At 38.5% G+C, this 20,910-nt stretch overlaps 1 protein-coding gene across 7 annotated transcripts in view; it reads left to right on the forward strand.

The window, feature by feature from the left end:
* The window catches only part of ROBO1 (roundabout guidance receptor 1), a 650,768-nt gene that overhangs the window by 623,565 nt on the left and 6,293 nt on the right, over window positions 1-20,910 (forward strand). For 4 of the 7 annotated variants that reach the window (XM_055801229.1, XM_055801232.1, XM_055801234.1 and 1 more), the window contains 6 exons: window positions 2,910-3,245; window positions 5,694-5,801; window positions 8,473-8,617; window positions 8,931-9,182; window positions 13,029-13,438; window positions 15,235-15,387. In XM_055801229.1, the coding sequence (XP_055657204.1) occupies window positions 2,910-3,245; window positions 5,694-5,801; window positions 8,473-8,617; window positions 8,931-9,182; window positions 13,029-13,438; window positions 15,235-15,387 (1,404 nt within the window). The remainder of the gene's footprint in view (window positions 1-2,909; window positions 3,246-5,693; window positions 5,802-8,472; window positions 8,618-8,930; window positions 9,183-13,028; window positions 13,439-15,234; window positions 15,388-20,910) is intronic. The other 3 variants (XM_055801233.1, XM_055801235.1, XM_055801236.1) reach the window with 3 other exon arrangements.

Here is a 20,910-nt window from a genome sequence, read left to right on the forward strand (position 1 = left end):
AAAATCGGATAGCTGGTTTTCTGTTTAGGGCGTGTGAATAGGAGAGTTAACTTCACAGTCTAAAAGCAATTATGAAATGCTAGGTTAAGTGGTAGTTCCCAAGAGCTTGGGCAGGACTCGGAGTGCTCTTGAAGAAAACCTTGTGAGTGCCATGGGAGCACAGATGGGGAATTATGTCTGGAAGCACTCATTTTTGCACATTTTGTTTTAAACAGACCTTGGGTTTCTTTTGTTTTAACCCGGTTTCTGTCACGTGGTGAGGAATAAAATTGAGATTTTTCCACTACCAGCATCTCTGGCTGATATTTGCTGGTAACATTTCCCAGAACTTCGGAGAGGGAGTATAATTGCCTATAGTGAAGTTGCATAAGCGCAAAACAACATTACCTCCTGTAATTAACATGAAACCAGCCATAATGGTTAGTAATCCATGGATGGTGGTAATGGTAATTCAATTCATCTCCTGCAGTAATGCTGTCTGGCAATGACCAGTGCCAGGTGCTTCAGAGGAAGGTGAGAGATTTTAACATTAGAGACTTGTATCTTACACTGCCCAAGGCTATCATGTCCACATGTACTTAAGTAAAAAGATTTCTGATACGGAGATACTTTATTGTGGCAAGTACAGACATACCAAGTTCTAGTAACTGAAACTTACCAAATTCAGAAAAGGAAGAGAATGCTCATTTTTGAGGTTTGTAAACTATTATAACGTCTTGTCGTGAGGTGCAGTGGATTCATTCTCAATTTAACTTTTGTATTAAGCTTGGTTGTGTTGCAAAGTGATTCCTTCCCTTCAAGCAGAGCTTGCAAACTTGAGAGTCAGACATTATGCTCATAGTGGTCTCTTCTGTCCTGGAAAATCTGGAAAATATTCTTAATTATGTCAGCTTGGGCTTGATTTATGATCTGAAGCAGCTGAGTTGAATGTCCCCTCTATAGCTGTCAATATGCTAAGTAACTGTGCATTTCTAATTTTGTTTAAGTATAGTACTGTCTTCCAAGTCTGCAGAGTGGGAATGGGTTTGGGAATGGGTTGTTCTAAAACTAGATGTTATAAAAAAAACCTAACAGAACAAATCTTCTCTCATATAGGTAAACCAGTGTTGTTTAAGTACTTTGCATAAGGAATTCTGATGTGTCTGTGTAAAAAAATGTACCTACTGCATATACTGTATCGGTAATATTGCCCTACACACAAATCAGACGTAGCTGAAAACGGAAGGAAGTAAAAATATATGTTATAGGTGACTCTGCAGGGGTTTTATAGCAAAGCAAGAGGTACTAAGAATGAAGAATACACTGGATATCTAATTGCCCAATATAATACAATAGGCTTGAAAGGACGAAAGACCAGCATGGTTTCAGTAGGTGAAAGAAAAGCAGAAATGAAAACGTTTAAAAAGTACAAATCAAGAAGCTGAAGACTGTGAAGCAATAAATAACAGCTCACATAAGAAAGAAAAATATATCAAACAGTAAAACCTTCAGAAAACACAAGCTGGGGGGCATGAAACGTGCAATGATAAGCTGTATGTGGCATGTTCAGATACTGTTCCTTAATTACTGAAAATGTGGATCAGTGGTTTTCTTCCTCAATGTAGTATTTTATTTCTCTTTTTCAGGAAATATTTATCAAAAAAGATGTATGTATTAGGGAATATTTTTGAAATTGAACGTACTCTATATTTAGTAGTTATTTCATTTAGTATAATGGTCAAATCCTGAATTCTGTACTTAGTTTTACTTGGCACCCTTTCCGGTAAATTAACTGTGGCCGCAGGTAATGGACTTCAGGTTTTGAATCAAATTCATTAGCATAAATACCACATCTTTTAAAAGAAGAAAACTATATTCCTGGTGATTGTTATGTAATTATTGATGCACTAATCAGCTGGTAAATGAGAATTTTTGCTTAATGATCATTGCAAGCTAGTTTCAGTAAGCCTTGTAACTGCCGACTCACACACTGTGTTACTCCATTCAGTATTCTTCCCGTGGGCTGGATACAGAGAAGGGAAAAGGTGTGTGGAGTTTCTGTCATGCAGAGGCAAGGGAATGTGGAAAGGCAGGCACGCTGGTCACACCGCAGTGGCCAGAGCACCAGTATCTGTCTAATTTGCTCTACGCAATAAGTGGTGATCTCATCATGCGATAGCTATTAGAAGAATTAAATCATGCTGTCTATATGATATATACTTAGCATACAGGGCAATGGTATTACTGTGGTATTACTTACTTTGCAATATCCAGAGCAACTAAAAATTAGCAAAAAATTCCAGATTGCTTTCCTGTCTTTTTGTTTCCAACAAGATTGTACAAGGAAATGATGTTCAAATAAAGACTTGGCTACTGGGTACTGAGTTTACCTTTCACATTGTACTTTTACTCTTCAATTCTGTTATGTGTAATCATTTTTCAGCCTGTTTTACAAAAGTCTGTTGTATCTCTGTTTCTTACCACGAGAACAAGAAAGTCTAAATGCTGTTGAGGTGACATGAGATGACTGTCGTGTTTAGTTATTCCCGCTATTAAGTTTTGGTTGATTTTTCCTTTCGATGCAAATTCTTTTAGTCACAGTTGTTGGTTGGGTATCTATACTGCTTTGAGCGTACTGTCTAAACATGTGAATGTTCATGTGGCCACACTGGAAAAAGCCCAGCAAGGTAAGTCGTTGTAGATACAATTCAGAATATCTGAATTTACAGCGAATCAAAACAGTGAACACTACTTTTGAAGCAGTAGCTTATAAGGTAAATAATATTCAGTTAATTATTTAGTTAATTACGGTATCTCTGCTTCATGGATGCAAGCCGTATAGTTATGCACTAAAAAATTTTTAAAGGGAATTTCATTGGCATTGTAAGCGAACAGAATGACCTTTTCTTTTTTCTTTCCTCTGTGGTTAGCCGATTGTATAGCAAATTACAACAATCAGCTGGACAACAAGCAAACAAACCTGATGTTGCCTGAGTCAACTGTATATGGTGATGTGGACCTCAGCAACAAAATCAATGAGATGAAAACCTTCAATAGTCCAAATCTAAAGGATGGAAGATTTGTCAGCCAGCCTGGGCAGCCCACTCCTTATGCCACCACTCAACTCATCCAGTCAAATATCAGCAATAATGTTAACAATGGCAGCGGGGATACGAATGAGAAACACTGGAAACCCTCTGTTCAGCAAAAGCAAGAGGTTGCACCCATACAGTACAACATTATGGAACAAAACAAATTAAACAAAGGTGAAGAGCTTTTAGCTTGTTTCTCCTCTTTAGGCATCAGAGGAGCTTTGACCTTCTGGTGCTGGGAGTCTGAAGCTTTTAGGTTCAGCAATTACAGACTTCTGTGGTGCTTTTAGACTTCTCTCTCTTTAGATTTAGAAATCCGCTGTTAGCAGCGTCAGAAAGTTAATTAGCACCACAATAACCTTCAGATACTGAATCTATTATAAAAAATAACAAGCGGTATCTTTAGAAAAGAGTTAAATAAAATAGATTTCCTATGGATTTGAGATTAATTTAAATTTAATAGTAGTTCAGGGATTGGTTAGGACAGAGGCCAGATATTTTATTCATAAGCCAGATGCATGGTAGTCACATTATACTCTACCTTAAATTTTAAATAGGTCAACCCACTCTTCCCAGTCGTGGATGGAGACTAATTAAATCTACATGTTCATGTAAACGAATGATATTTTGCATATCAAACTCTGTAAAATTGTATTGTGTTGTACACTGGGGACACAAATGGAGTGATCCAATTCATTTCAGACTTGTTCCTAGCAAGCCTCTGATTCACGTATTGAGAGGCAGTGCTACCACACGCAGTTTTGGAAACTAAATTCCTTTGTTACCCTGACTGAAGTCTGTGGATCCAGAAGCTAAAAATAAATTGATTTCAGTGTTAACAGAAAACATCAGAATGTACTTTTGTGGCCTTGAGGGCATGTTACTTTAATATAATGTGTTGGAGTTGGAAGAAATAGGTATGTGGTTTCTTACTAGTCCTCCAGGCTACCATGCAACCTCTTTTAATAACCTGATTTGCAAAACAGTATCCCTAGGAACTGGACCCATTCTAACTTGGAACTTTTTTGCATGGATTGTTGTAACTCAACATAGTGATAAGTTATCCAGTAAAAAGATACGTTTCCTTACAGGAATGTTGATTTCTCTACCGGACCCATCTACTCACAGAGGAATTCAAAGGGCAATATAAAATGTGACACCTTCCCTTGACATAAACATGTCAACAGAAAATTCAGTTTTTGTGGCTCCTTACTGGAGGACGAAAGTTGTAATTTTTTGTAATTATGTTTTCTTTCATGAACTGTATATTACATATCTGTTTTGGAATTAAAACATGTTTGGGGTTTATGCCCTGGAAGATACTGCATCTTTCAAACTGTGTATATTACAGCTGCATATTCTCTAGCATATTGTAGTGTGGAAAGGCCCCCTTAAAGCATTGTCTGCTGACAGTCATATATACATATTTCAGAGTGCTGATTTAGTGTTTATCCTCTGTGTAAACATATGCGGCATGTAGAGCTTCAGCGTGGTCTCTGGAATGCAACTAGGCTGAGAAACTATTACAGAATACACTCTGGTGTGGAATTTATCATTTTGCTCTTTTTCCCATGCTTACATTATCACAAACATTTCTGCAGCAGATGGGGACTGGATTCTTAGTTTTGTTTATTTTTGTTTTGATTTGCTATTTTATGAGTCAATATTCTGATCTTGGTTTTCTCATTTCCTAAGTCAAAACCATCTTGCTGATGACTATACCTCTAGCTTTTGTGATGGGAAATAACCAGTTTGATGAGTTACATGCTGTGCTTCATTGTCACGATTTTATGTCCAGTGGTTCTGTTTATGATGCAGTTTTATTTGCTGTATGAAGAGTAACTCAGCTCCTTTCTTTTCTCTATATAATTGTAATTCCTTTTTGGCATGAGAGTATTGTTTTGTCAGATGAGTATTTTACCTCTGATAAAGTTTTACAGATCTGGTTGCCAATTCTAGATTTAAAAGTAACTCTACGTTTATCAAGTACTTTGGTACTGAAGAAAGATGTTAGGGTAACAGCAATTGGCCAAAAAAAAGGCCCTGGCTGTAGCTAGAACCTGCATGACCCAATGTAATAGAAATCTTGGAGCCCGCAGGCGTTAAACAAAAACCTGTTCTGTTGTCAACCAAATTCAGCGGAGCTGCATTGTTGCTCCAGCAGATCATTCGGCCCCTGTAATACCAGGCTGACTCCTGTGTGGGTTTGTCGCCTTTAAAACACAAAAAGTCACTACCACAGTCCATTGGCTGCCCTGCACGTGTAAATTAAGCAGAGACCATGGAAAATCAATCAAGATGACAGTCTATTCATATGCAAAACGCTCACACAGGTTGTATATATATCCATTGAGACTTAATCGTTGCAGAGGCATTGCGACAACCCCTGCACATTTTACTTCATTTTTGCTGTGGAGCTACTAAGTTTCCACAATTGTCCTTACACTTGCAATTAGAGACAAGATAAAAATAAAGCATGAGTGTAGGATTATTTTCCTTTCAAAAAAATTATGTGTTTCTTCCTTACTATTTTCAGGAGATTTTGCTTTGTGTTATAACACAGGTATATAAAATTAAATGTCTTTCTGAAGGGTAGCATTAATTATACTATTAAACTTGCAGATTACCGGGTAAATGACAACATTGCTCCAACTATTCCATACAACCAGTCATACGACCAGAATACGGGTGGATCCTACAACAGCTCAGACAGAGGCAGTAGTACATCTGGTGAGTACCTACGGCGTTTTCCAGACCTTGGGGTTTGGTGGTGGTTGAGTGCTCTAGCCATGGTTAGCGCTAGTTACTGGACTCACAGAAGGGCTGAAGGGCAGGAACCCACTGGCAGTCATACAGCACAGGGATGTTAAACATCAGAAAAAAGTGGCCTGATAGGTGCCTATGTTTCTGTTGCATCCTGGTGATTGCTCAGTGCCATCTCAATGTCAATTAAGTAATTGATTGGCCAAAATTATGAAAGTGATGAAATGACATAGAAGTTGGATCTCCTAATGTTAATGCTCTAGTGGTTAATGTTATGGTCTCCAGATGGGCAAGCCATAAAAATGCCTTTTCAGCTGTCACCAAAAAAAAAAAGAGGATTTAATTTATCTGTTACCTTCCTGGAACTATTATTGACTTCTTTTCCATCTCTTGGGTCTACTTACCCAAGACAGCCTTATTCGTGAACAGGCTCAAGATACCAGAACATTTGAGTGATACCTAACAGAACTGCCTTAAGAAAATTTTCATTTTTTTAAGTAAACCCATACGTTTTATTAAGTAAAAAAGCATGCATGCATACATAAAATTTTCATAGATTTCAGTGGCTATACGTCAAAACTATTTTTGTACATCATTCAAATGTAGAGAATTGACAAGTAAATTTTCTCATCAGCATTTCCTATGCAAAATATCTAAAAGTTCTTCGTAAAAATCTTGAGGCAAGACAGCCCTTTGCGCTGGGGAGTGCTGACTAGGGCACTGAAATTGCACTCTGTGCTTTGGAACCGCAGAACATGGTTTAATTCAAAAGAGACTGCTGCTCATTGGAGTATAATCTGTTCACTTGCAGCTTTGATGTCTGGTAGAGGTGTGTGAAATGCTCAGAACTGGCTTTACTGTAAGTCTGATACTTAGTCTATGTTTATTTGCAGCAGGCCAGCTATAGGGTGAGTTCATGGTCACAATCAGAAGCCCCCTGGACTTTACATCTGCTAATCAAGACGAGGACTTTTCTTTTCCCCTTTTGTTCTGCTGTTGCCTTTGATAGTCCAGTTGCCTCAATCCCAACGTGGCTCCATCTTGACCAGTTGTGACTGAGGCAGAGCAGAGGCATAAACCTGTGGGTGAGCCTGCAGCGCCTTTGGGCGACCTGAATTCTCAGTGGCTGGGGTGAGATGAGCATGGCTCCCGATTCTCCCAGCTGCTCAGGGGTGTTCTTCTGGGAGCCAGCCTTTTGCCCATGCCCACGTCTGCAACATCAGGATGTGGTGCTGAGCCTGTGCTCAGTGGCGTTGGGACCTGAAGTTCGGCATGAAACATCTCAGGGGTATGAACCCCTGCAAATTAAAAATGAGAAGGTGGTATTCTCCATGCTGACACCTATTACAGTTATTCATAAGACTAACAATTTATAGTCCTACAAGGATTCCAGCAGGAATGAAGCAAGGTGACCAGAGTAATAAATTAATTGTGCTGAACCTAGTATATATCATGTTGCTTAGGGTAGAGAATGCAGACGATGGTCGCCTTGGGATAGTTAGGATCTTGCATGACATACTGAAATAGCAGAAAAATAATTGCACATAGCTAAAACGTATTTGTATCTGGCAGCTAATGTGGGACAATAATAAGCAGAACTACTGTCCATAAGAATGGAAAAATCTGAGACAGCAGAAGTGAGAAAAACAAGTTTGCTAAATCTTGCTGCAACATATTTAATTGCGTATAATACTTAACTATGGTACTATAAAACCATGCCTCAGCTGAAGAGAGAAATATTAAAGATTCTAAAACATACTAAAAAATACGGTGACTTCATCTGCAATTAAAGAAGTAACAATAACAAAGGATAATAACGTATACTGAGGAACAGTGGTAGGGCAGTTCTCATCATAGCCATGTCCAAAGTTAAAATGGAAGATCACCTGAATAATTGGTCTTATTCAAAGTTATTGGAACTGTTAAGGCTGCGTTGTTCTATTATGAGCTATAATTTCCTGGTAATAGTAGTTGAAAACATTTGTGCTATACTTCATCGATCTTCTTTCTTCTCTTTTCTGTTATTGTAGTTCGTCCAGCAATTATTTTCAACTGCACCTGCCATTTAAACTAAAACTAGTAATTTCATTGTGCTTAAAATGTTTCAGTGGACAAGTACAAATTACATATATTCAGTGACTTAATGCAACAGTGGAACTTTAATAGATCATATCTGTATCATATTGTATTTTAGGTTCCAGCAATTAAATAGTATAAAGGCACTTTAGAAAATATGTCTACAGCTCATTTGTTTTAGATGTTAATCTATAATGTAATTAATAGAAGTAGGAAGCTCACTTTTAATGGCATTGCTTGTAAAATTAATGTATGGTTTTATCACATTTTGACTATTTATTAACAATTCAAGTTTTGTATCCCATGTGCTTTTTTCCATGCTATGTAAAGTTTCTGGTTAAATTCAACTGCTTAAAATGCAGAGTAATTCTGCGAAGCAGCTACAATTACAGATCGGTGTAAAAAGGAGGAATGCCAGTTTATTCCAACTCAGCACAACAGTAAATTCCCAGAGAATTCAAGAGGATCTGGGGAGGACTATGGTTATTTTGGTTTTCAGAGCTAATGAGTGATGAGGAGGTACTTAAAAGCATTACAAACATGTTCTGCTTTTTATTCACAGGGAGTCAAGGGCACAAGAAGGGTGCTCGGACCCCAAAGGCTCCCAAGCAAGCTGGCATGAACTGGGCAGATCTTCTCCCACCCCCTCCCGCACATCCACCTCCCCATAGCAATAGTGAAGATTACAGTCTTTCAGTGGATGAAAGGTAAGAAAAACGAATCCATCAGCCATTTCCCACTTAAATCACTAGTTGATTGAACAGTAATTTGACCTACAAGCTGGCAGCGAGACCTTCCTTCAGTACCATTCTGGTGCTCCTCATCTAGCTGTGGTGTGGCTGTGTAGAAGTCACTTACTGACAGTGGTACACATCCAGTCAGTGCATCTTTACTAAGCTGTTTTCAAGAGCACATATAACAATGATTATTTTTTTTTTCTGGGCTATTTATACATGTATCGGATCTGCTAATTGCACAGTACAAATTTAAGTCCTTATTTTCTTAAAAAATTAATTTTAGCTATGACCAAGAAATTCCTTGTCCTGTCCCACCTGCAAGGATGTATCTGCAGCAGGATGAGCTAGAGGAAGAGGAAGAAGATGAGCGAGGTCCTACTCCACCTGTCCGAGGAGCAGCTTCCTCTCCAGCCGCTGTCTCCTATAGCCATCAGTCAACTGCCACTCTCACCCCCTCTCCCCAGGAAGAACTCCAGCCCATGTTACAGGACTGTCAGGAGGATCTGGGACACATACAACACCAACCTGACCGGAGGTGTGTCAATGCAAACGTAGCGAGAGAGATGTGACAAAAGTCATCCTAGCCCCACTGAAAATTCCTGTTGAATTCAGTGAGGCCAAGATCTCCCCCGTGATATTTATTCTGTTAAAATTTAACTTCTAATCCAGGACACTAGTACTATTTGTAACCTAAGAAATGTGTAATTAAGTTGTTTTATTTTTATACCATGGAAAGAAATGCAGTATATCACTTTACGGTACATACGATGCTGACATAAGTTAAATTCACAGTCATCAGGATATTAAAGTGGTATCGTTAACACAGCTTACCATATAATTACAGTTCCATTGTTTCCAACAGATTTACTGCATTATTACCATAAAATAGCATGCATTATTTCACAGTAACTGTGCAATTAACTTGTCACCAATATGTATGAATATATATAAATATATAATTTATATAACCTATAGATTTTCCTGCATTCATAAATCCTAATACAGGAAGATATTGCTTGCAAAATTTTCTTTAACATTTCCACCTACCCTTATTTAAAGGAATAACCAACATTAATAAAGATAGATATTTGTTAGAGGGAAATTTTGTTTCTTCTCTGAGTTTCTTTTAGTACATACTCTTTTGCATATACAATCTCAGAGCTTCTCTTCCATAAAACAATGAAATCTGAATGAGGCTTTTTATGTATGATGCTTACTTGTCTTGCTTTTTTTTTTACGAAGGCACAGCTTTTCCATCCCAAATTATATTTTATTTTTTTCTCAGGTGGTTTGCACATACTGTTTCTTACCACAAATACAAGAACTACCTGCAATATTCTAGGCACACTTTCTATTTTTAGTGACATGCAGGCCTATGATGATGAAATGAATTTGGTCTCACCAAGTAGACTGTAGAACTTTGATTTTATTTAATACAGCTTACTGGACTTTTATGCATGTATTTTCCAGAATGCAGTTCGAAAATTTAGTTCATTTTTATTTTTCCCTTTTTTAAGTAAACAGTAGTTATTAATCTTTTTTTCAAAGGGACTGTATCTGTTTTTAGTTTTGCTCCCCACTTCTACGTGGTCTGCCTTGTGTTATTTTCTTTATTCTGTATGATAACACTGTAACACTTCTTGTACTGTTTATCTTTTTCTCTTCCTCTGACTTCCTGAGTCTTTGAAATCACTCTCTTTATTAGTGGTGGCTAATAATATTTTCTTGTAATTTCCATTGGCCCTGGTATGTCAAGGCATAGAAGTGTTCGTTTTAATCACTTAAGTTGTCTGGGTTATTTAGAGGTTAAACTAGCCGGACACTAATGGAAAAGGGAAATGCTAAGTGAGCGATGTGTTGTGAGTGACTTTCCACAACCTCAGCTACCATGTTCTGGAGTGTGGGAGATGCACACTGACATAGAGAATGGAGTAAGTGTTGGAGCAGACGTATGCAAACATGTATAACCAGCCAGCAACTGCCTGGAAAGTAGAAAGTTTGCTCAACACAAAGACTTATGACTAGTCACCATGAATGTCATCAAAAGTCGTGGCAGAAGTATCTGGAAGGATGTTCCAATTTAAGCTTCTAGGGCATACAGCTTAGTCATTGAGTGAAAAAATAAAATGTGTATTTATTTTGTTCTTCCTGCAATGGTTAAGTAGTCTAGCTTTGCTGAAAGCCTGAGAGTTGTTAGTGACTAAATTTGTCTTTTTCGTCTTACTTTTTCAAGCATTGTTTCTTTTCTTTTTGCTACATCCATCTCATCAGTTAAGAAAGATTCACTTAATTCTGTTTACTCGATTTGTAAGGCTTGGCTGACTGCCTTTTCCATCTAACGGCATTGATATGACCCGTGGCATTGCTGTTTAGGAGCTGGATATACTGTGCTCAGCAGCTGCAGCCCATTCGGGAAGGGGGGTCTGTTTGGAATATGGGGTGACGAATACTTTCCAATTAAGAATACATTCTGAGTGGTGCATGGCTGTGTTGGTTTTGGGGGTGGGTGGGGTGGGTGTCCAAATGTTGATTTCTTTAGGGAAAATAATGTCTAAAATACTGTTTGTCATACTTTTTATAAGCTTTACTTGTAGTTCTGCTGAATGTTATGTCAGTTTCTAATCAGAACCAGGCATCTAGAATGCAATGCTGGTGGTGGGTGGTGTACTGTAATATTTCTCTGTCCGGTCAGCTTGCTAGAAGTATAGCAAACCGAAATAGAAATCTGTGCTCTGGAACAGTGGATAAGCAGAGAAAAATACAAAGATTTCATGAGATAGCAGATGATGTCAATGTTAAAACAGGAGCTGATACAGGGGACGATGTCACTGTTGAAAGGAGAAGCAGTGCATCAGATAAAACGAACAAAGTATTGTTAATTCTGTATGCCCATGAACCAGCTGCTCTCAATTAGCCTATCCTTAAAGGCTGGCAGGCAAGCTGTGTTTTCAAGAACCCTAACATATTTTGTAACCGCTTGCCTGTCTTCGAACACCAAAACCTAGAGAACAGGAAGACTGGCAAACATATTGCAAGGACAGTTGTCACAAGAGCTTTAAATTAAGGCAGTAAAACTTTATTAGGCAAGGTCTCTAGTCAAAGGCAGGTGGAGATTCCCGTGCAGCAATGGCTTCTGCGATTTGGGGGGATGGGCAGGTTATTAAATGATTATTGGATATATATCCCAGGCTGACCTTTTCTTCATTCCATTCCGTATTTAATACAGCAAGTGGAAAACAGTGGCTAGGTGTTGTAGTCCAGGGAGGTTCCAGCTTGTTTTTGCCACAGAGTATTAGGTTTTTCCTTGCTAATTTTTCCTTCCAAAATTAGTAAGTATTCCCATTTACTAAAATAATAAAATAAAAAAAAATGCCTGTGCCCCTCCCTGCCCCCTTCAAAAGAAAAGATATAATTTATGAGAGCCACCATTTGTCAATGAGATAGTAAGAGGGGAAAACTGACAAAGGAAAATTACTTTGGAAATTGTTGCCAAGCAGAGTGCAGCAGAAGTTTCTGGTGAGAACGCCAACGGTACAGCCTTTGCTGTGGAGAGTATTTTTTTGCCTGTCAGACAAATGGCCATTAAGGAGCGTGCCCCTGGCCCTGTGAAGAAAAACTGCTGACAGTGTTACTACGCGGGACTTCTGAGCGAAATATTAACTAAACAGAATGTTGATCTAATGATATATAATACTTGGCCTCTTTAAGCTTGAGACACCGCTACTGATGATTTAAGCTCAAAATAAATTAACCTATGCATCTATATGCATTTTGGTATCCTTAATATCTAGAACTAACATTACAGTAGAGAATTCTTTCTTTAAATTAACGCCTAGAGCAATTAAAAACATAATGAAATAACAGTATCTCTTTTTGTATCTTTCTGAATCATGAGGTAGGTGGAGGGAAGGTAATGTTTATGAAGCAATCTCTTTGGATAGAGGCATCTGTTGACATTGATAGTTTCAAGCTTCTAGAGCAATATACAGACACTTCTTTTGCTCATATTCTCAAGGGTGCACAAATAATTATTTTTTTTTAATATCACATGAACTCTGCCTACCTCTTCACCTAGCTGTACATGTACTATTTGTAGCATTGTGCAAAATAAAGCAATTTTCATTAAAATACGTGATAAAGGAACCATGTTAAAAAATCAGATTTCTTTGTGGTAGATTTCAAACTACGTAGCTGTCGGTCCTGATTTACAGCAAAAATAAGACGTAGAAATAACAACCAACCCTGAACCTTTCACATACCAATTCTGTTGATTCAAAACGGCAGGTCAGGCTTGTTGGGAAATAAATATTTTCATCAATCTACTATTCCTCTGACTCTGTTATGTGACTTCAATTCTTCTTACCCTTGTATTTTCATGCAGACGTCAACCTGTGAGTCCTCCACCCCCTCCAAGGCCTATCTCCCCGCCACATACCTATGGATATATCTCAGGGCCCTTGGTCTCTGATATGGATACTGATGCACCAGAAGAGGAGGAGGATGAGGCAGACATAGAGGTTGCCAAGATGCAGAACAGAAGGCTCCTTTTGCGTGGCCTTGAGCAGACACCTGCCTCCAGCGTTGGGGATTTGGAGAGCTCTGTAACAGGGTCCATGATCAATGGCTGGGGTTCAGCCTCCGAAGAAGATAACATCTCAAGCGGACGGTCTAGCGTTAGCTCTTCTGATGGATCATTTTTTACCGATGCAGATTTTGCACAGGCTGTTGCGGCAGCTGCGGAATACGCTGGCCTGAAGGTTGCCAGACGTCAAATGCAGGATGCAGCAGGAGGTGAGTTTGTCCTCTGTTTGATGGGAGAAGAAAAAACAATGGCTATTTCGAAATGTATTTATCCACAGCTGCTTCCTGGGTTCCTGTTGTTCTTACAACATTCAGACATTCAGGAGAGGGGCAGTCAGTTTGCACTAGTGGAAGTGCAGAAAAGGAGTTTTGGTGAAACAGTTCCAATAAATTGCTGCTCTACATTGTTTTTCATAAGTAGATCCTAATTTTTTGGTCTCATTGATTACTGCCAAACCTCAACCCTGCTGGTGGATTTGCGCCCAGGATTGAATGAGAAAAAAAATTAATTACAGAATTCTATCCTTTTCCTATTATAAAGCTCCCAGTGTTTTCAGTCACTCTTCATGAGAGATTTAATCCCTCTGTGTTGACATGTCCACATAAATAGCAAACCTTTAGAGTCATATTTCCCCTATATTTGAAAATAATGTAATAATAGTAGTTTTCCATTTTATACTTTGTTGTTCTCTTTTGGAGACTGCTGTTTAAGCTCTTACTGCTGTGTTATTGAGATGAACTGAGTTTGTCCAGGTTTCATAATTTGACAGCTCTTATTAGCTGCAGTTTAAATTACAGATTATGCATATGCAGCAAGGCCTTGTGCATGTGTTCCATCTTTTTTTTTCTCCTCACCGCTGGACGTGTGAAATACGGTATTTTAAATATTTCATGTTTTACAACATACGGGATATTAGTAATGCTGGGTGTATACAGGTAATCAGTAACCTGACCATGCCAAATGGATATTGTTATAGTTCAGCTAAGAAATAAGAATACCACAGCGTGGAATGCAGGTTTCAAGCAGATCCATGAACATTTTGCCAGTCATTCTTATTAAACTTCCAGACCTGGGGATGAGGTACTCTGGCACAACTGTGTCCACCCTGACTTCACAGATTTGCAGCCATCCTCCCGTTTCTGATATCCTCTCCCACTTAATAGTCCTTTGTTTCATTTCAACACAGCTGTTCATCATGGAGAGTGAGAGGGGAGGTAATTTAGTAATTCTGGATGAAATCCTGGCCGATTGAAGTAGGTGGCAAAACTCCCATTCATACCCACGGGGCCAGTATTTTATCTGTTGTATACATATAAGTTCATATACAGTTGTGTCTATGTGTGTGTAAATTCATATATTTAGAAAAGGTCTTTTTACATCCCGTTGCTATTACAGGTAAAGAGTTTTACAACAGTCAAGTTCACGTCGCGCAGGATTTTTATGTATTGATGTTACCTATACCTGACTACACATCCTAAAAATGTGACACTTCCTACCTGCAAATAAGCTGTGATAAAATGCCAGTTGAGCATCCCTGATGCATTTCTGGTAACTCTCTCAAAGCAGCAGAGGCGGCCTCTGTACCTGGGACCTGCTGGCGACTCGCTGTGCATATGGCACGGGTGTCCTCGCGCTACCCGAGCTAGGGGAGGTGAAACCCGTCTTGAAAGTAAAAAGTTTTGTTGTTTCTGGAAAGTTGCTGGGCAGGAAACCTGCTTGTGCTTGCCTACTGATGGAGTTCACATTCCTTGGACAGGAGCTACCAGCCTCTGAGCAGTTGGATAATTTCTGTGTGGCTAAGCCAGCCTGCCTACTGATGGGGTAGCAAATGTGTCGATTTAGTTACAGCTCACTCTAAAACTGATTACAGGAAGGGTGAGAGCTTTATTTTTGTTCCAACTGTATTTTCAGGTTTCATATAGCTAGGTCATTCTGAAAAGAAAGCGTGAGGTGTCTTTATTTTGGGTGAGAAAAATAATAGCTATTGTTCTGTAACAACTTCCAGGCCGTAGACATTTTCATGCATCACACTGTCCTAGACCCACCAGCCCCGTATCGACTGACAGCAACATGAGTGCTGTTGTAATACAGAAGGTCCGACCTGCCAAAAAGCAAAAACACCAGCCAGGACATCTGCGCAGAGAAGTCTACACAGATGGTGAGTCCACTGAAATGGGTGAAAACGTCAGTGAACCTTTCTAAATAGCATTCAATGTGCGTGTGTGTGTGAAATTTTTCCACAGAGATAACATTATGTTTCAGAATTCTGTGATTTGTGTTTCCTGTTGCTAAACACACTGCAGAGATTAATCATTCTAAATGCCAGAGTTCCTTAATACTGTACATTGATGCTTCCACTCCAGAGCTTTGCACCTGTTTTCTATAGTGTCCTAATCTGCTAATTACTGTCATTATTTAAGAGCCCAGATAGCATAAATAGTACAGTCAATGAGAATAATGTGTGGTTAGGATTAAAATCTTCATTCACATGACTGACTACTAAAACCTTCAGAATGTATCTGTTCCTGAAAAAAAACCTTTTACCATTCAAATGGTGGACAACACAAATCAATGAATTTTAATCCCGACCATGGCATTGTTGCAAGCGGTTACTTTGTGAGTAAAAGCAAAATCTAATCATCTTCTTTCGTGCCTTCACACACAATATCAACTCCTGCTGAAAAGGTAGTGCTTGTGTTCTCTTGGGAGTGTAGGAGGATAATGCAAACATTGTGATGTTGTCTAGAGAGAGCCTTTAATGAAAATGCCTCAGGTGGTGCAGCTTTTATTAAAGCACTACCTTCCAGTTTTATAAAACAACCCACGGGCTTTGTTGGAAAATCATGTAAGATAAATTCTCCAAGACTTAACCCATCTTGTCAAGTTTGCTGATTTTGCTAAAGGTGGGGGGGGAGCGGAAAGAAAGGCATCTTTCCCCACCTCCTGGTTCTCTGCAACAACAATCTGATAAGGACTTTCATTACCAGTCTGAAATTTTTCAAAGAGGGGCATCATTTGCCATTATCATATGAAAGCCTAATATTATAGATCCTTATCCAGGGTTACAAGAAGGGAGTTTTGAGCCACTTCTCCCCATGATTCCTGCCACTTGACAAAAAAATTTAATACAAAGCTCACAGCACGATGAGCAGAAGTAATTTAGCAATGAGTGGTTGTCCGTGCTATTATCTGTACTTTATTCTGAGTATTTTCTCTCACTAGCATCTATCTGATATTAGGCTGCATTAAATACTGGCATGACACAGTGCACCTGGGCCTCTTGGCTTATGCCCAGGCCCCTTCTGTCAGTGAAACTGAGCGGTTGGAATATTATCTGATTTCAAGAGGTTATTACAGTGGTTTTGTGCATGTTTGCTTCTGTGAAAGGACAACTCAAGGTGTAAATCCCAAAACTGTACCAGGAATGTTACATTTATGAGACCCTCGTAATGGTGTATTGCAAGATTTTATGGACATTTTATCAGCTTTTATTCTCTTGAAGAGAATGCTCTTAACTGAATAATTGGCTGAGCGGCAAACCTTGATAGAACCAGGACATCAGAAATAAGATCTGGACAGGAGTTTTATGTGGCCGTTTTCTTCTAACAGGAATAAATAAGAGATGGGCCTGTATTTGATGACAGGGTTTTGTGAAAGCAGTTATACAAAATCAAATCACAGAGCATTGTGGTTAGATATGGCAATAGACTGGACAATCATGATCAATATTTGTTTTGTGTTACATAGCACCTGCTTACTTCAGCATATTTCCTAGTTAGGTAAGAATTTCCACTAACCTGTTCAGTGTGCAATACAGTGTGGTCATTCAGGGAACAGCAAATTACGGCTTTAATTTCTGCAGATCTAATAAAACACAGTTCAAAGGTTGAAGATCTTGTTTGGTTTTGATGTTTCTGTTTTTCTTCCCTGATCCATTTACATAAGCATATTTGGAACCTTGTTGAATATTATAAGCATTCATCTTAATAGCCACATCTAGTATATTGTCCCTTTAGAATTAGCTATAAAATAACATCTATAATTGCTTTCCCTAAGTGGAGAAAAGTGATAAACATTTAAGCACAATTGACCTTTCCCAGATATACAGGGTTTTTTTTCTGTTGGCTTGATGTCATACTGTTACTTATCTTTTTTTGTAAAGGCGTGCCCGATTCAAAGATTATTTTTTTCTTCATAGTGAGTGAACATATGTGTGTAGTACATTTGTAGTACAGAAAAGCAGATATTCTGAATTTAAGCAGTTATTGGTGGCTAAAAGCATTGAAAAATACTAATAAGAGAAAAATACATTATTTCTCAGCCATTAAAATGTAATTCACTTTCACATATAAAGAATTTTCTACTGTTCCCAAATTACCTGCTTTACTATTTGCTAGCAGTTTCATGACATCCCAGTGTCATGAAGAATTTGCATGATTAGTTGACAGAAAGGATATATAAACAAATTCTTTGCATCAGTGGTTGAAAATGCCAAAAGGATTATCAGCAGCAATATCTCTAAGTCTTAAATTCTGGATTTTTTTTTTCTTTATACCACAAGATTTATGAAGGAGATTGCTGTTTCTGAAAGTGTGTTTGTTACTAATGTAACAGTAAAAAGTCTACTACTACCCTTTCTTAAATAAAGGAGAGTGCTCTCTGATCTACTCTGCATTGTACAAGTAGTAACAATATTGTCTTTTCTGCTAGCATTAGTTCAAATCACTTTCTGCTTTATGTGAAACAGGATTTCAGCTCAGTTGTATTGTTCCTTGAAAGTCATCCAAGCAGTGAAATGTTCTCCATATTTGTTGCTAAAAATCTTTGCTCAGTAGGTGGTAAGGATTGAAATGTATGAATTTTTAATTGCTCTTCATCTAGCCTTTTAGAGTTAACTACTAAGAGTGCATTACAAGAACCAACTAACAGATGCATCCTCCTTCTCAACCTTGCCTGACCTACTTAAATATTTAATTTAAGAAACCGAATTTTAACAAAATACTTTTGTCTTTTCTAATATTAATGTGAAAGTATCTTCTGAACTGCCTTGACTTTTTAGTTACAAGCCCTCAGAATTGTAAGTATTTCGATAAAAACAGCTGACATTTGTACTTTGACATTGCTTTAGTTCAATAGGTCTTTCAGTAGGAATTATGCCATTGACTGTTCACATGAGATTTTAAATCCTGATTCTTTTTAAATCTCGTGAGTAACAAAGGAAGAAACACTAACATTGTCACAACTGGTGGAGACTGAGTTTTTTAGCTGTGTTATCAATTACGTGACATAAGGGCAGCTGAATTTCTCACAAAAGGCAATTGAATATCTGCCAAATATTTCCATGAATTTTCACTTTGAAATGTTAAACCATTATGCATGCCAGCATCATTTGTACTTTTGTCTCCCTCTGCCTGAGCAGTACAAAAAACCTACTCTGCACAAATTTCAACAAGGTAAAATGTGAGTAGTAATGCATTTCTTACCTCTGCTAAAAACCAGCTTGTTGCTGAATGATAATAATGTTCAGATACCTGTCCGCTTTGCAGTCCTTACTTCTGATTCTATTGTGAGATATTTTGTAAATGTTGATTTTGATACTGAGGGAGGTTTTGTGGAGTGAAAATTGGTTTGATAAAAGCATTATGTATATGTACAGAAAGGCAAAAAATACCTACAACCCACTGTTTTTTATATATCATCCTGGGTTTTGCTGTATCTATCTATTAATCTCATTATAGTACAGATTGAGCATGTTTCTTGAAAGATAAAACATGAAAATACTATCAAAACATAAATAATTGTGGCTGAGGTTATTATGTAACTAAGAATCTTAAATGATCCTAGAACTTTACTAAGTCGGGAGGAATCGTGAGTTTTGCGTGCCTGCATAAATTTGCAGTAGAAGACAATTCACTTGGTATCTTCCTCCAGTATCGCATCAGGTCTGTAACTGCTGTTTGCTTCAGGATGCGACCATAGAAATCTACAGCCCAATAAGAGCTTAAAAGAGCGAGTTGCCTAATAAGGCCCACTTCACTCATTACTCACTACTTACAATTCATCTTTTTGTGCTTGTTTGTGCATTCTCCACCTCAGTGCCAAATAAACTAAGCAGATTCTTTTTCCCCACTCCCCAGCGGTGTTTTGCCTATCTCGTCATTCCTGTATATGTTCTCACTTCGAAAATTATCATCGCTCCTTTCAAAAGACATATGGAAGGTTTCCCCTATACACTGTGCTATGAAATGGTGTCCGTTAATTGTTTGTGTTACGTGGGAAGCGGTACGACAGTAATACGTAGATATGAATGAAACGTGAACACAGCTGACTTTAACAAATACTTCTGAGTTCTTTATATTGGTTTCATGTTGCTTTGTGATTTATTTTTTATTCTTTACAATAGAAGCTTCCATTTGGCTTTTAATAAGAAGTGTGCCAGTTTGTACTGGAGGCAGATTGAATCTGGATTTTCTCTGTGGTCTGAGCTGTTAAAATAAATACCACAGGGGTGTAATAGTGTTGACCTCTGAAAAGTTTTTTGGGTTGGTTTTTTTTTTCCCCTCTGTAAAGGATTCTTTTCAGCGAGAAGCACTGTGTTATAATGAAGATTTTTATAGTTTCCCTGCAGGTTGCAAAAATGTGCCTGGAAAAGAATATCACTTTTCTTTAGTTATTACTGTATGATAAAGCTACTGCCATTTTATGAAACTTTTTTTATATCAATGCATCTTTCCTTTCCATAGTCAAGCTTTAACACCACTTTGTTCGTTGTCCTCTGTAGCTGGGTAGAATTCTTGAATAAAGTGGGTTGTTCCAAGTTGTATTTTATAGGCGACAGGAAGGATGCTGTTCCTTCCCTTTGGTATGCAGCCAGCGCATTGCCGTGCCGCAGCTGTTGGAGCCTGGCTCCAAGGGTGACGGGAAAGCTGATGTTAGGTACCTACGCTCCCTTTTCCTCTCCAGCCTCATCACAAGGGCTTATTCAGGCCTCCAGCAGCTTAATGGAGACAGCGAGTGGGGAATGTGAGACACAAGATACTGCGTGAACAGCTGTGGTTCCAGTAACCTATGCTTCTGAGTTTGAGTATCTTCATCCACTTCTGATTCAGCATGTCCTTTTCCGAGAGAAGACATGTTGTGAGAAGGATGCTTTCCCCAGAAAGTAAAATACTGTTTGAATCTCTGCAGGCTAATGCAAAGTTTTATTTTCTAAATCTTGACCAGGTTTTATAATCAGTAAAAGTATTCTGCAAAAGGTGGGAACCATCACCATCTTCAGCCTTGCTTCTGCAGAACAGTTCTTGTGCTTGATAAACTTTGGTCTGGATCTGACATGGTCTGAAGCGTTGGGCTTTCAAGGAACATGTCACATGCAACTCCAAGGTCTTGGGCAGTCTTCACACAATTTTTCACTTAGTTCTTGCATTCTAAGAGGTTATGTACTTCTTCAGACTGACATTTTTTGGAGCAAGTATTGAAACTTAAGATCGCACAGCTATGGATGTGATCAAGTATCCAAACTCACAGGTGCTTGGTTTAAGCATCTACAGGGCTGGACAGCACCATGCAAGTGGCTTGGTTCGCTCTTTGGTGGCTGCAGCTCCCGGAGCATTTTTAGAGGAGGTGGTCTGAATGCTCCTCTGATGTCTGGAATTACAGTTTCATTGCTAAGGTCATGGAC

This window comes from Falco peregrinus, chromosome 4 (genome assembly GCF_023634155.1).
Source record: "Falco peregrinus isolate bFalPer1 chromosome 4, bFalPer1.pri, whole genome shotgun sequence".
NCBI classification, from domain to species: Eukaryota; Metazoa; Chordata; class Aves; order Falconiformes; family Falconidae; genus Falco; species Falco peregrinus.